The 17427-nt window shown below is 40.8% G+C and overlaps 1 protein-coding gene and 1 pseudogene across 3 annotated transcripts in view; both read right to left on the minus strand.

Moving 5' to 3' along the window:
* The window catches only part of EPB41L3 (erythrocyte membrane protein band 4.1-like 3), a 145909-nt gene that overhangs the window by 126410 nt on the left and 2072 nt on the right, over nucleotides 1-17427 (minus strand). For all 3 annotated transcript variants that reach the window (XM_006891406.1, XM_006891405.1, XM_006891404.1), the window contains exon 2: nucleotides 7992-8189. In XM_006891406.1, the coding sequence (XP_006891468.1) occupies nucleotides 7992-8189 (198 nt within the window). The remainder of the gene's footprint in view (nucleotides 1-7991; nucleotides 8190-17427) is intronic.
* Nucleotides 9687-11006, minus strand: LOC102845455 (annotated as a pseudogene).

Here is a 17427-nt window from a genome sequence, read left to right on the forward strand (position 1 = left end):
TTTCCTGGCTGCTGGTGCCAAGACTGTTGACTATGGAGCCAAGCAAACTAAAGCTGTGTACAATCTCAATCTCTTCACCATCCATCCTGATGCTGCCAATCGGTCCAGTGGTGAGAATCTTTGTCATCTTGACCAAATCAGACTAGATTAGAATAATGTCTGCACAAAGAATAAACTTTTTAATTTAAATTAAACTTTTTAATTTAAATTTTTAATCAGCTATCCACTAGGACGAACGAGGAGTGGCATCCACTTCCATAATAGCTTGCCTCCGGAAACCCTATGAACCTGGAGAGAGGATGAAAGGCACCCAAGCATCGAGGACTCTCTTTCACAGGGTTGCTATGAGTCACCTGTGACTCAACTGCACTTAACAACAATAATATCAACATAGAGAGAGAGAGCAGCTGGCCCAGTGGGCAGAAAACTATGCTACCAAGCCAAAGGTGGGTGACTTTTAATCCGCAGCCCTCAGGCCTGTCAAGTTGCCATACCACACTCATTTGTGGTTGCTGTGAGGCTGAATACTGTGGCACTGATGTGTCAAATCCATTAATGGTTTTCTACCCAATGCGGACAGAGTGGGGTGGAGCTCCCCAATTAAAACAAGCTTGGAAGGAGGAGTGGCATCCACTTCCATAAAAGCTTGCCTCCAGAAACCCTATGAACCTGTAGAGAGGACGAAAGGCACCCAAGCCTAGAGGACTCTCCTTCATAGGGTCGCTATGGGTTGCAGGAGGCACTTAACAACAACAAACATCCATTAGGAAGACTGTGGATTAATCAGACAAACTAAGTATTGGGCAATAGGACTAAGATAAATGTGATGTTATTGTTGTTCTTATGTGCCACTGACTATGCCTCCTAGCAACCCTAAGAACAATAGCTCTGAACCCTGTCCTATCTTGAGCCAATCTCACTGTCTTGACAGTGAGGTCTTTCTTTTCTGTGTTGACCCTCCACCCTTTGGAGCATGATATCCTTCTCCAAAGACAGGTCCCTCCTGGCAACATGCTCAAGGTTTGTGAGGAGTTCTATTTCTTCTATTTTGTGTGACTAGTATTTTTGTTTACTTTTTCACTTAGTAGTCAGCAATAATAGCAAAGTGGCTACAGAAAGGTGCTTGAGTTCCCTGACAGGAAAATGAAAATAAGAAGGTAACTGTCAACATCAGTCATTTTTGTTGGTATAAATGAAAATCAGGTGTGTAAAAAAAATACCTGAACATACTCACCAAGTTGCTAATAAACTGATACTCATAAGATTTTCCCCCTTATATTTTATGATCAGATATTTGAACAAATTACCAGATGAACTCTAGGAGGACATAAAAAAATCATCCATAAAGAATGCAAAAGGTCATTATAAAGACAGAGTAGGGAGAAATGACCAAGGTAGATATCAGAAGAGACTCTGAATATTGCACTAGAGTGCTGAGAACCCAAAGCAAAGGGAAGAAATCAAGACGGACTTAAACAGAAGATTTCAAAGGGTAGCACAGAAAGACAAAGCAAAGTATTATAATGAAATGTGCAAAGAACCATAGTCAGAAAATCAAAAGGACCAAACTCACCCAGCATTTCTTAAAGTGAAGGAATAAGAACAAATTCAACCCAAAAGTTGCAATACTTATGGGTAGAATATTGAATGATCCAGGAAGCATTAAAAGAAGTTGGGAGGAGTACACTAGTCACTAGACCAAAAAGAACTGGCTGACAGAAGAAACAACTTACATTCAAGAGGCAATGGTGATGAAGGGGGAAGTTCAAGCTGCTCTGAAGGAACTGACAAAAACCAACGCTCCAGGAATTGACAGCATACCAACCGATATATTTCAACAAACAGATGCTGCTGCCCTGGACATGCTCACCAGGCTGTGTCAAGATATCTGGAGGGCAACTACCTAGCCAACTGACTGGAAGAGTTTCATATTTATTCTTATCCAAAAAAGAGTGTGGAAATTATCAAACAATATCACATAGATGCAAAATCCTGCTGAAGATTATAAAAAAATGACTGGAACAGTACATTAACAAAGAACTACTAGAAATACAAGCTGGGTTTAGAACAGGCTGTGGTACTAAAGACATAATTGCCAGTGTTAGATTGATCTTGGCAGAAAGCAAAGAGTACCAGAGGAATGTCTATCTGTTTCATTGACTATGCAAAGGCATTTGACTGTGTAGATCTCAATAAATTGTGGCAAACCTTAAGAATGGGAATAACAGAACGTGTAATTGTGTTTATATGAAACCTATACTTGGACCAGCAGGCAGTTGTCAGAAGAGAGCAAGGAAACACTGCATGGTTCAAAATTAGAAAGGGAGTGTGTCAGGGATGCACCTTGTTTCCACCTTTTTTTTCAATCTATGCAACAGACCATTTGAGAGGCTGAACTTTATAAGGAGTGTGGCATTAGGAGTGGAGGAAGACTCATCAACAATCTGTGTTATGCAGCTGAAGCATTTACTGTAGAAGGCCAAGAACTACAGTCTTCAATATGGATCAAAGCTTAATATCGAGAAAACAAAGAGTCTTTCTCACCACAGGGCCAACTGGCAACATCATGACAGATGGAGATAAGACTGAGGTTGCTAATAATTTCAGTTTGCTCAGCTCCACAATCAACACTCTTGGAACCAGCACTCAAGAAAGCAAAAGACATATTGCACTGGGGAAGCCTGCTGTCAGAGAGTGTTTCAAAGTGTTAAAGAGCAATGAAGTCAGTCAAGAGAATAAGGTGCAACTGATCCAGGCCATGATCTTTTCAATTACATGTTAAGCATCAAAGAGCGGGACAATGACTAAGGATGACAGAAGAAGAACTGATGCCTTTGAGTCAAGGTGCTGGAGAAAAGTACTAAATATACCAGGGACAGCCAGGAGAACAAATAAATCCGTCTTAGAGAGGGTAAAATCAAGTTTCTCCTTGGAGGCAAAGATTTTGAAGCTTTGTCTCATATATTTTGGGCACGTGGCCAGGAGGGACTAGTCCCTGGAGAACGAGATCATGTTTGGAAGGGTGGAGAGACAGTGCAGGAGAGAAAGAGCCCAGATGAGATGGATTAACATGATAACTGGGTCAATGGGATTAGGTGTGTTAGAGTCACTGAAACTGGCCCAGGACAGGACAGGGTTCAGAGCTATTGTACATAGGGTTGTTATGAAGCATGGGTGATTTAATAGCACATCACAACAACAAATGGGAAAGCATTAAATATGAAAATGATGTATGCCTGCTGTTAAGAGAGACATTTGAGAAGACCAGCACAATTGAATAAAGCCTGTGTCAGTAACATGGTTTGGTCCCCTGTCACTATCCTCAGGGGCCTGTCCAGTTCTCCTCTTGTCCTGTTTCTCCAGGGGCCAAGTTCCTCCTTGCACAATACTGCAGGTTTAAGAGATGCACGGCTGTGTTTGCTTTTTGGCAGGAGGTCCTACACAGGTAATGATAAATTCTACAAAAGTCATGCCAGGGCTGAACCTCGATGATTTTGAAGATGAGGCAATGAAGACATTGATTAAGCTATGAAATAAAACACTACTAAACACTAAAATGAAAAGCCTTTTTGATGCCTTGTTAAAGCTACACCTTCTATTGCCTCCTACATTCCTTTCATCCTCAATGGCATGTTCTAGGAACCAGGAGTGGAAAAGCAACTCTTTATAATTCTGGATCTTTTCTGTCATCTTGGGTCTCAGAACAGGAAGGTCGCTGTTGTTGTTGTTGTTAGGTGCCACTGAGTCTACTACGTCTCAAAGCGACCCTATGAACAACAGGTCTGAATCCTGTTCTGTCCTGTGCCATCCTCACCATCTCTGACATACTTGAGCCCACAGCTGAGTCACTGTGTCAATCTATCACATTAAGGGTCTTCCTCTCTTTCGCTAACCTTTTCCATGGAATAGCATCTCCTCACAAAATGTCCCAAGGATGAGAGATGAAGCTTTGCCATCCTGACCTCCAAGGAACATTTGGGCTGCACCTTTCCCAAGCCATACCTGTCCATTCTTTTATCAATCTATAGACTATTTAGTACTCTTTTCCAACATCACAACTCAAAGGCATCAATAATTCTTCTGTTATCCTTATTCACTGACCACCTTTCAGATGAAAAGACCATGGCATGAATCAGGTGCATCTAAGTTTTTAAAACTAACATGATTACTCTTCAGTATTTTGGAGAGGTTCCCAACAGAGAACTTTCCCAAAGCAATATGTCTCCTGATTGCCTCATGGCTGGAAAAGGTGTTAGGAGTCTGAAATTTCACCTGAGGAACTGCTGACATTCATAACTGCACCTGCAGTCTGCTGCAACCTTCATAACCACAGGGAGCACACCGCCATCAGTCAAACGCCAATAATTTAAAAATAAACAAACAAAAACTATTTCTCTAATACCTTCCTGCAACTGTATCTTTAGTTATGCCTTCTATATATTAAAATGCATTCTGGTGGCCTAATGGTAAAGAGCTGTGCTGCCAAACCAAAGGTGCACAGTTCAAATCCACCAGCTGCTCCCTGTGAGACTGATGGGTAATCTCCCATGCAATTGATGGCCTCTGAAAACCTGCTATGGGCTGGTTCTGAGGTAGTGGTGCTCAACAACAAACATTATTAAGAAAAAAGTTACCTTTCAGTGATAACAATCTTTTCCAGCTTCGCTCCTGATCCTATCTACACTCTGTTCCAGATCAAGTCCATTCTCTTTCTTTATTATTCACGGAAACTTTTCCAAGTGTCTTCTAATTTTCTCGGAAATATGCTCAAGTTAGGGTCCACTGTAGCTATTGCTATGATCATGATTATACTACCATATATCAAGAATCTGCTGTTTCCTAGAAAGTATTTAAAGACACCATACACTTTCACCTCAACAGGGGCATTTTGAGGAAAGTATTTTCATGCTCATTTCACTAATGAGGAAGCTGAGGTTCAGAAAACTGAGGGGCGGGGTGGAGTTTGTGTAAATCACAGTTACAGGAGGACAAACCTCCGTGTGGTGACTTGGGGTTAGGCACCACGCCTGGGTGAGACCAGCCCTCCAGATGCGCTCTCTGCAGCATAGGGAACAAAGGCAAGCCCCGCCCCCTGTGAGCAGCACTATACTTAAACCAAGCAGCCTGTGATTATGGGTTCCCTTCTGACAGCCATGCTGCACTGCTGGTTCATGTTGACTTGTAATCAATGTAAACCCAAAGATGAGTTTTCCTAGAGCTGTTATTAATCATGACCGCCCCTTTCCCCAAACATATCCTTGCTTTGCAGTTGATCCTTAAAAACAACGAAGATTTGCATCCATTCCTGTTTGGTGTTTTCCTGCTAACTTTGGCTCAAGGCTCCACACCATCTAGTCACAACAAACCTGCATTCTGACACACAGGACATTAAAACAACTACCATGGAGTTGATTCCAATGTTTGGCAACCCATGTGTTACAGAGTAGAACTGTGGTCCACAGGGTTGCATTCTTATTTTCTATAACCTTAGAGGAAACAGACCCCCACATCTTTCAATTCTGACACTACTGAGTGGGTTCTAACTGTCAAACTTCAGTTTAGTAGAGAAAGAATAGTTTGAGTCACCCTGATATTATGATACTTGAGTCATTAGTATCTTTCAAAGCTGTGGATTTAAAAAAAAATCTTGTTAAGCTGTATTTCTTCCTTCACCAAGTGTTTTATAAACATACAATTCAGAGGAGAGCAAAGTTTAAAGGATCACTTCTGGGGCAGTTATCTGTCAATTTCTTAACCTACTCCAGCCCTGTGCACTTTGTTAGCCAAGCTTTACTTTCTGTACTTTGTATCACAAGAAGCATTTTGAATATGCTTTTCCAACTGGTGTACCAATGCCAACTTGAGAATCATCTCATTACTTTATAATGTAGCTTCTGAAGCAACCTGCCAGTTACAAATAAATCCATTTAACTTCACCATGGCCACATCTCTCCACCATTTTCTCCACTAAGATATCCATTAACTTTCATTCTCACTGCCAAAAAGCTAGAACTGACTCATAGCTGACCCTCTAGTGGGTTTTCTGGGGTTGTAAACTGCATGGGAGGAGACTGCCCATCTTCCTCCTGTGGAACAACTGTTGGATTTATACCCCCAGAGAGGTGCTGGGTTAGGATTAGCAGGGCACCTCCCAGCAGACTACACATCCAGAGCTCCCTAAAAGTTATCATTAGTGAGCATACTTTTTTCTTTTACTACTATCTTTTGTAAAACTAAAATACTTTGATAACACAGATTTTATATACCAGAAAACAGTTACTCTTAAGAATCTGTCAAATTCTAAAATGATCAAAAATGAAAAGCCTTTAAGTATGCCATTTAAAGTAGTCAGTTACATCAAAAGTCACTGAATTGCATCCAAAGTCAATTACAAAATAAAAGCTCTGAATACCCAAAACACAGGGATCCTTTAGAATGAACTGGAAGCACAAGACATAAAGTGAGTTTGGCAAAACGACTGGAAATACCTGCACCACAGCCATCCCTGAGACATTTCTTTTCCCTACATCAAAAACTATCCATTTCCCTACAGACTCTTTAGAAAACTCTGGTAAGCCATAACCAGATGAATTCCAGGGTGTTCTCTGTCGCTGCTGAGCTGATTTCGATGCACACTGACACCGAGCAGAACACTCCAGTGTCCTGGCCATAATCGTAACAGACAGAAGGCCAGTTCCTTTCTTCAAAGATACCACTTAGTGGGTTCAAACTGCATAAACCATTTGGGGTGTCAAATAACCTTACTTTTTATACTCTTCCAGTTGCCCTTTTTACTTATTTCATAAATATAATTAATAGAAAAATTCTCCTCAGGGGTAAGAAAATAGCTTCTCTTGACCTATGTTTTCAACAACTGTAATAGACACTCCTCAAATGTAATAAAATAGCTTCTCTTGACTTACATTTTCCAGAGAGTGGATCCACACCAGAAATTAAAAAAATCATTCTTAAGGTTATAAAAGTTCTTTAAGCTTCAAGGGAAGACCCAGATAAGAGTATATTTCTGCGTCTCTCCCATGCCAAATAAATGCCTGAATCAGTAATTGACCATTCTGAATTGAGAAATTAGCAAAGATCATGGAAATGTGAGAAACATTATTGTTGTTACTAGGTGCCATTAAGCAGGCTCCAACGTGCACCGACCTCACAAATAACTGAGGGGCACATGGCTGGAGGCAGCACTGCTGTGCTGAGTATATACTTCTGCTGCCATCTTGGTGAGGGTGCAATAAGCTCTCTGCATGGGAATTTTTGTTTAAATCTGAAATCGAACCACCCTGCTCCTTCAGGACTTGGGATGTACCTCGGCCTGTCTGTAAGCAAGCACAGGCTGTGCACACCTGGCTACCTGGCTCTGCTAACCATCTCTGACAAAGGCCATTCAGCTGCGTCGCCTCAGAAAAGAACTTTCTTTTTCTTTACAGAACAAGGGAAGAGTATACTGTTTCACACCAAAGCTACAGTGTCCACCACAACGTATGTTCTAAAACCACTTATTCTCTAAACAAGAAAAGGATATTTGTAGTTCAAATTATTCCACTGCTCCAGGCATACAAATGGTTAAGTCTACTATGTAACAATGGGGTAGGCCACAAAATATTCAAACAGAAAAGTGAGATTCTTTTAAATAATGGCTCTTAGCCAGAGTACGAGAGAAAACTTGATTTTTAAGACTCAACTACTTTTCTCCTACCGTGGAGATTTCTCTTTTTTTAAAACAACAACAAAACCAGCACCACCAACAAAAAATACTCAGAGGATTGCTTTATATTTCATTCTAACATTCTGAGAAAGTACTACTAGCAACAGAATCCCCTATTAAAATTTTGGAAACAATTTTGTTATTAGTATCTGAGCCTGAGTAATTTTCCAGACTTTTAGAAAACGAAAATAGGCACATGGCATGTTTTCTGAAAACTAATATTCCCCAGCTCATAATCTGGGACAAAGGAGGTTGAAAAGACACTCACCTCCACATCACAGGTATATTCTGAGCCATCCAGAAGTATCACCTTGCACTGCATGCTTTTAGGCTTTTTCACAATCTTTAGTGGAGAACGAGACAGCTTGCTGCTCGATGACTTCTGAGAAAGTTTATCGTCTTCAAGCTGCTGATATTCAAGCTGTTTGGCAGCAGCTGCAGCAAACTCCCGCTCCTTGTCAGTGGCCTGCGAAGGGCAAACAAGGAATAATTTTCATCGCAAGACAGAAAATAAATATTGCATGGCTCAAGCAATAGAAGAACATGTTAGAAACAGGATTTCTTATTTCCTTCAGGATGAAAGCTGTCCGACTAGGATGTTAGGAATGGAGCACATATGTAGATAGCTATGATGCTAACAGATTTTAAAAAAAAGTAACTTGATATTTAAGTATACCAACAGGGTCTCAATACATCTTGACTGAAGAGTTTCATTTAGAAAGACTGTTCAGCACTGGTGATGCAGTGGATAAGGTGTTTGGCTTCTCAAAATGTTGTTGGTTTGAACCCACAAGATGCTCTATGGTTAAAAGATGAAACAGTCTGTTTCTATAAAGATTGTTGTTGTTGTGTACCATAGAGTCAGAACAGACCCATAGCTGACTCTCTGGCAGGTTTTCAGAGGCAGTTAATCACACGGGAGGAGATTTTCCATCCTTCTCCCTCTGAGCACCTAGTGGCCTCAAATTGTATGCCATTGGCATTGCAGTGCAGCTTCTTGCCACTAGGCCACCAGAGCTCATAAGAGGGACTTGGAAACGTTATGGAAAAGCTACACTATTCTGTGTTGTTGTTGTGTTCTACTGAGTTGGAACAGACCCACAGCTGAATCCCCACCCACAGCAGGTTTTCAGAGGCAGTAAATTGCATGGGAGGAGATTGTCGATCTTTCTCCCAAGGAGCAACTGGTGGATTCAAATTGTGTGCTTTCGGGACTGCAGTGTAACTTCTTACTACTAGGCCCCCAGAGATATCGACACTATCCTATGTTGTTGTTGTGTACCATCGAGTTGGAATTGACCCATAGTTGACCTCTAGTGGACTTTTCAGAGGCAGTTAATCACAAAGGAGGATGCTGCCTATCCTTCTCCTGGGTTGGACTGAACTACACGGTTTCGGGATTGCAATGATGTTTCTTATCACCAGGCCACCAGAGTTATCTACACTATCCTATCAGGTAGCTAAATGTCAGAATCAACCCAACTGCAGTGGGTAAGATTTTGGTGTCAGCAAACGTCATTAAGATTTCAATAAGCAAAGAAAGACACAAGTTGACTCTAGGTTTTTAAAAAAGCCACTGGATAATACAGATCCTGTAACAGAAACATCTAGGACTTTTATGCTTTGTTTGGTTTGTCTATATTCCATCATACATTATAAGCATCTCATACACATACACAGTATCTTATAATTATTTTTTTTAGATTTTTCAGAACAGTTTATTAATAATTATCCTGACAGCTGGCATTATTAATACTTGGTTTAATAAAACCACTTAAAATTAACCAATCATCTAAAATAGTTACATGTACAAAAGATATGCTAATTAAATCCATTTTGAAAATAGATACCATAATTTGTAATTGACCACAATCCTTTGTATTCAGAAATGATTTGTAAAAACTAAAACCAAATAAAAACTGCATCATATACTCTGAGTGATTTACATCTTAGATAAGTCTCTTCACTTTGACACACTTATTGTCTCTGGAGGGTTGTGGAGAGAAACACCATGACCTTTGAATTTCTGTACTTTTCTCTTGCTGACTGCTGTGCATGCTGTGGTGCTCCGAGGCAGGTCTGACGAAGGTCCCTGAGACAAGGCTTGAACTTTCCAGAGTATATCCTGTCTTCTGTACTAAACACTCAGGCTCAAGCCAGCTCTGTTCTTTGACTGTGTAGAGTGCTGTATGAATGGCTGCATCAGCAATAACTGACAGAAAATACTTCAGGAATGGGTCAGCATCTATCAAACTTAATTCTCCTAGAAACATGGCTAAACTTTCTCAACTTTGCAGTCTGCTGACTCATGATGTAGAAAGTATTGAGTAAGAAACTGATTTACTGTTGGTGCTGCTAAATCAAAGGCAAAGACCTTCAAAACTAGATGCTCTATTCTCAGAACTTGTTTCTTGGTATAGGTGTCATCTATAATGTATACAGATTCTGCGACTTCTACAGGATATATTTCTTCAAACTTTGAGGCTAATAGCATATTAGTAGTGCCCACAAGCTAAAGTCTTCCTCTCAATATAGACGTTGATGAAAAGAATCTATGAAATTATGTATCAGTGTACGTAATATGGCCAAGTACAACGTCCCATTTTGTAGCTTATGTTCTTCTCTTACTTCCACTTACCAGTCCACAAGGACAGCCCTCACACTGTTAGTGATGTCTGATTGCTTCTTCCTGGAATCCACTTTAGATTTACATTTGGCCTCCATTTCCCTAAGGTATGTGTGAATGTCTTCAAGGTAGTCTGGTACTTCATTACCACTCACTGGATTTTCATTTTCTAATACAATTGGCATGCCCATTGTATGAGGTGACTCAAAACTACTATCCATTGGGCAATCACAGAGGACCAGGGATCTTCTTGGTCCAGGTAAAGCAACAGCTTAATTAAAGTCAAGGCATCTTCATGGTCAATATCTTCAGATTCAATTGGTCTTTTCTGAGTCTTCTTCTGCTTCATCCACATGAATGGTGAATGGAGGCTGTGAATTATTTGCTTTCCATGAAGGTACAATGACAGGCTCATCATTTACAGAAATATCCTTAAGAGGTGCAACCCATTGTGTCTAGGGCTTCTGCTGCAGTGCTAGACCCCATGGGTTCCCCACCTTCAATACTGCCAGAGGGGCTGAGTCCCGAGTTGCTGAACCAATGCCACATTTTCAGGTTTATGTTCTTCTGGTCTTCTTGGAAGGATGTCTGCTGCAGTGTTAGCTGCACAGAGCCAGGCTCGTGGGCCATAGGCCCTAGTGTGGAGTTGTTCAACATCACTACTCCTGAGGGCAAGTGGCTGGATCAGCCTGTGGCGCCAAGCAGTGTGCACCCCACCCGCAGACTGGCCATGCAGATTCAAGCCAGGAACTCTCTGGGTACAGCCGCCCTCCTGCCACATCCAGAGCCATCCTGCCCAGCAGCCCACTCACCCAGCAGGGACTGTGCAGAGCCCAGGAAGGCGCTAAAGGAAGGGCTGGCAGGGTGTAGAGGGCACTGGACCCAGGTTATGACAAGATAAAGCAGACAGCTCATCTTACAATTATTAAGACCTAAAGAGCTACGAATATCTTAACTTTCTCAATAATTATACAATAGTTATAAGATTTATTTAGCAGTAAGTGAATTCAGTGAAGTCAGCAGCACTGAAATTCATCACAAAGTGATCCTTTAAATCTGCTTTCCTTTCAATGAGGCAGCACAAGAACAGATGAAATCAGTCCAAAAGCTGTAAACTGCTTTCAAATGAAAAAGCCCTCATACCATTGGACTCCAAACAGGACGTCCCTGGTCTATGCATCTATCAGTGAACTGCCCACTGTGGTCTCCTCAGAAATGCTCGTGCCTGGTCCTCCAACTGCTCTCTCTTGATGTCTCTGTCCTGTGCATTTAATGCCCACCAAAGAGACATAATCAGAACACTAGCCTAATTAACACTTTCCTTGGTCAGAAATAGGCACTAACAAACAGTCCAAACAAAGGTATGCACCAAATTCCAGTCTGGGTCCTTTGTAGCTGTCCTCTGGTGCTGCTGAGTTAACTCCAGTTGACAGTGGCCCTACAAGAGGTCAAAACCTGGAGTGATTACGCACCGCCCTCATCACCTCTCCTGTGCAGTTCACAGCTGCACCCACTGTGCCCACTCACCTTACCAAGGATCTTCCTCACCTTCACTTACCTCCTCCCTTTTCCAAGCATGATGTCCTTCTCCAAGGACAATTCCTTCTGATAAGATGTCCAAAGTGTGTGAGACAAAGTCTAACAATGCCGACTTCTAACGATCATTTTGCTTGCACTTCTCCCAAAACAGATTTGCTGTCCTTTTATACATTTATCCACTCAGTCATTTTATTTATTCATTTGCCCTTTTATTCTGTGGTACATTCATTACTCTTTGGCAACATCATAATTCAAAAGCACTTGTTTCTTCTTTATTCTTCCTTACTCATTCTCCAACTTTCATGTACACACAAAGTACTTGAAAACACTACAGCCTGGATCAAGCGTATCTTGATTTTTAACCTGACATGACTGTTATTTAGCACTTTAAAGAGGTCCTTGACAGCATTTGTTCAATGCAATGCCATTTCATTTCCTGACTGCTGCTTCTATGGGTGCTGACTGCAGAGCTAAGTAAAATGAAATCCTTGACTACATCAATCTTCTTTCCATTTGTCATAATGTTGCTTGCTGGTTGCATGGTGAGGATTTTTTTCCTGATATTGAGATGTAATACAAATTAAAAATCTTTGATCTTCATCAACAAGTGCTTCAAGTCTTCACATTTAGCAAGCAAGATTGTGTCATTTGCATAACACAGGTCGTTAATGAGCATTTCTCCAACATTGCTGCCACGTTCTTCTTCATATAGTCTACCTTCTCATTTTCTTTACTTAACATGCAAACCGAAAAGCCCTAACATATGTTGCTGTTGTTATGTACTAGCGAGTACAAACAGCTCTGAACCCTGCTCTATCCTGAGCCAACCTTACTGTCTCTGATACACCTACCCCCAATAATCCAATTACTGAGTAAATCCATTTCATTGAGGGTCTTCCCCTCTCGCACTGTATCTTTACCCTCCCAAGCATAGTGTCCCTCTCCAAGGGACTGGACACTCCGTGCAACATGCCCAAAGCATATCAGATGGAGCTTATGAATTCTTGTCTCCAAGGAGTAGCTTGGTTTCACCATCTCCAGGATGAACCTATTCGTTCTCTTAGCAGTCCATGGGACACTCAATACTCTTCTCCAGCACCACAGCTCAAAGACGTCAATTCTCTTTTTATCATCCTTAATCATTGTCCAGTTCTCTGATGGACATAGCACATTAACTGTGAAGACCATGGTCTGGATCAGGTGCACCTTGACTAACATCGTTGCTCTTCAGTACTGTGGAGATGTCCCTGACAGCAGACTTTTCCAATGCAACTCAACTTTTGATTTCCTGGCTGCTGGTACCAAGAGTGTTGATTATGGAGTCAAGCAAACAAAAGCTGTTAACTATCTCAATCTCTTCACCGTCCATCATGATGCTGCTAAATGGCTCAGTGGTGAGAATTTTTGTTTTCTTGATGTTGAGATTCAATCTATACTGAAGGCTTCAGTCCTTGACCCTCTGCAACAAGTGTTTCAGGTCCTTCTCAGTTTCAGCAAGGAAAGTTGTGTTATCTAGATAATGAAATTTGTTGATGAGTCTTTCTCTGATCCTGATGCCACATTCCTCCTCATAAAGCCCAGCCTGCTGGATAATCTGTTCCACATATAGGTTGAAAAGGCATAGAGATATGACCCATCTCAGGTGTACACCCTTCCCAATTTCAAGCAGTGTTTCCTTACTCTGTCCAGATAACTGCCTCTTGGTTTAAGTATAGGTTTCACATAAACACAATCAAGCATTCTGGGATTCCCATTCTTCTCAAAGTCAGCCAGTTTATTGTGATCCACACAATCAAATGCCTTTGCATAGTCAATGAAACACAGACATTCTTCTGGTACTCTCTACTTTCAGATAAGATCCATCTAATGTTAGCTCTAACGTACACTTTTCTTCATTTTAAACCATATCCTTTTGTTCTGCTCAAAGGATTACTTCTTGGTCTATGTATATGTTCTGCATAAGCTCAATGAAATGTTATGGAACTCCTAGAGTTGTCAATGTTATCTGTAATTCATTATAATCCACACAGTTGGATGCCTTTGTATAATCAATAAACACAAGTCAACATCTTTTTTATATTTTCTGCTTTCAGCCAAGATCTAGCTGACATTAACAATGACATCTGCCATTTCTAAAGCTTCTTCTGAATGTAGGTTAAATTTCTGTCTACACATTGTTCTGCCAGTTTTTAATAATCTTTAGCAAAATCCTACTTGTGGGATATACTTACATTTTTTTAAAAATAATCTCTACATTCTGTTAAGGCATCTTTGGAATCCCTTTTGAAAGCATGAAATTTCCTCCTTTATATGTGTTCAGATCTCTGGTGGTGTACTCTGTAGGGTATTGCACTGGTAACACAAAGGTTAATGGTTTGAATTTCCAGTTACCCTGTAGGAGAAAAATGGGCAACTTCTCTCGTACAATTTATAGCCTCTGAAAACCCACTGGAGGGTCAACTATGAGTCAATTATAACTCGATGAAAATTACAGTCATCAGTCTGGGAGCTGAAAATACATAAGCAGGAGTGTGAAGATTTAGTCTAAACAGTTTCTCACTTTAATTTTTTTAAGTTAATTTCTGTAAACTAACAATACTATAATGGGGCTGCAAGGTTATTTGGATTTGTGGTATAGATTTATCCATTTACAGTGGCATTTTCTATCTTGTATTCCATACAGAATATGGTTAACATTGTTCATTTCTCCACCACCACCTGGGGCATTCAAGGCAAAGTCCTGAGAAATCCTGAAGAATAAACAGACTGACTTTCCGCCCTTGTGGAAAACGGTCTTAATTGTGAGTTTTAGGCATCACTGAGCTGCTTCTGACTCAAAGGAGTCCTATTCACAACAGAAGAAAACATGGCCATCACCGCCCGAGCTGCTTGTGAGATCAGAGGAAAGTAGAGGAGCAGGAGGACCGGAGGAGGGCAGAGGAAAAAGAAAAAGAGGAGCAATCGCCTCCTTAGACTCAATTCAACAAGCTGCGATGATTATTCTCCAGTTTCTCATTATAAAACTGTAGAAATCAGACAGAATATTGATTTATAGAACAAGAAAATAAATGTTATTTTTAATACTGCTTTAAAGCAGAACTTATAAGTGTCATGGGAAAAGAAATACAATAATCCAGTTGTAAACATATAGCTTAATTTAGTTCTATAACACCCTATTTAAAAGCAGTTTCACGAATATGCTGATTGAATCTTCTCAAAGTTCTAGCTTGATTCATATGCTGCCTACCTATAAAAGGTCAATGACTGACAGAGATTCCAGATTTCCTTACTACATTAAAGTGGGTGTGTTCAAACATGTTGATTCAAAGTTTGAAGCTTTAAAAGAAACTGAACCATGGATTCAATCAAGGCACAGGTATAAACCATACTTTCCTCTATATGCACTATAAATTTAATTTTATTTCCCCAAAATATGTGGTGGAATCTTAATCCACCACACTTGTTTCCACAACATTTTATCATCCTCAAATGGAATCTATTCCTAGATCAAGAAGCTGTTGTCTGAATAGAAAAAGGAACACTGCGCGGTTTAAAATTAAGAAAGTCGTGTGTCAGGGTTGTACCCTGTCTCCTTATCTATTCAGTCTGTATGCTAAGCAAATCATCAAAGAAACTTCACTTTATGAAGAAAAATGTGGCATCTGGATGGGAAGAAAGAGTCATCAATAACCTATGTTATGCAGATGATACAACCTTGCTGAATGTGAGGAGGACATGAAACACTTGCTGCAGAAAGTCAAAGACTTCAATATGTATTACATCTCAACATCAAGAAGATAAAAATCCTCACCACTGAGCCAACAGGCAACATAATGATAGATGGAGAAAAGATTGAAACTGTCAGCAATTTCATCTTACTTAGATCCACAATCAATACTCTTGGCACCAGCAGTTAAGAAATTAAAAGGCATTACACTGGCAAAGTCTGCTGTGAGAAACTTTTCCAAAGTACTGAGGAGCAGTGATGTCAATTTGAAGACTAAGGTGAAGCTGATCCAAGCCACACTCTTTTCAATTACATACTATGCTATCTGAGAGCTAGACAATGAATAAGGATGACAGAATAAGAATCTCTGCCTTTGATTGTTGGAGAAGAGCACTGAATATCCTACAGACTGCCCAAAGAAATAACAGATAAGAGAGAGAACTGTTTAAATGGATATGTGATTAGGTAATACTGTCATGACAGGAGTCCAGAATGAAGGCTGAATAGTGGAGTGGACTTGGGGGGAGGGATTGTATAACAATGAAAGAATTTTTCTTTTACTTTTCAAAGAGAAGAACAAACTTGAGGGGAGGGTTGGTCAGGGAGAAAAGTGCAACAATGAATGAATGGAAATCCAAAATCTCTGTCAATTTTCATTAAAATTAATAATAATAATAAATTTTAAAAAAATAACAGACAGGTTTTGGAAAAGGTGTAGCCAAAAATGCTCCTTAGAGGAAATGATGGTGAAGGTTCATCTCACTCACTGTGGGCATGTTTTTAGGAGAGGAGCTATTTCTTGGAAAGGGACATCACGCTTGGAAAGCTGGAGGTGCAGAAAAAGAAAGGAAGGAGATGGATTGACACAGTGAATGCAGCGATGGGTTAAAGTATGCCAGAGACAGTAAGGACGGACAGGGTTCAGATCGGTTGTTTGTAGGGTCACTGTGAATGGGGCATGACTCAACAGCACTTAACAAAAATATCACCATATGTGAACACCCTGTGAACCTCCACTCCTCTATCATGGAAGAAGTCCAGCCAGAATTGGTTCTTAGAAAAGTGGGTGGCGAGACCATCTCCCCCTGTGCATGCTATCTAAAAGATTGGTCCTGAGAGAAGGACTTCATCATGTTTGCTAAAGTTGAGGGACAAAGAAAAAGTGGAGGACCCTCAGAGAGAGTGACTGCCACTGAGGCTGGAACAATGGGCTCAGACAGAGCAATGATTTTGAGGAAGGTGCAAGTCTGGGCAACAGTGCATTCTGCTATGCACAGGGTTGCTATGAATTGGAGCCAACAAGAAGGTACACAGTTCGAAGCCAGCAATCTCCTCCTGTGCAATTTATTGCCTCTGAAAACTCACAGGAGTGTCAGCTCTGGGTCATTTCTGACTCAAAGGTGCATGGCAACAACAACAACAAACAAAGATAACACATCTGTGGTTGTAATCCCCTGAGAAAACAGGGCTTGCCAAGTTCATGAGTCCAGGTTGGTATGTTGTTGTTGTTGTTATGTGCCGTCGAGTCGCTTACGACTCATAGTGACCCTATGTACAACAGCCCTAAACTCTGCTCTGTCCTGTGCCAATTGCACTGTCTCTGACACTTCCATCCTGATTATCCCAGTCACTGAATCAATCCACCTCAGAGAGGGCCTTCCCCTCCTGCTCTGTCCCTCCACCCTCCCAAGCATGATGTCCTTCTCCAAGGTCCAGTCTCTCCTCACAACATGTCCAAAGTATGTTAGACGGAGCCTCAGAATTCTTGCCTCCAAGGAGCCACCCGGTTTAACCCTTTCCAGGACAAATCTG

This window comes from Elephantulus edwardii, unplaced genomic scaffold (assembly GCF_000299155.1).
Source record: "Elephantulus edwardii isolate Elephantulus edwardi_28Jun2011 unplaced genomic scaffold, EleEdw1.0 scaffold00097, whole genome shotgun sequence".
In the NCBI taxonomy this organism is placed as follows: Eukaryota; Metazoa; Chordata; class Mammalia; order Macroscelidea; family Macroscelididae; genus Elephantulus; species Elephantulus edwardii.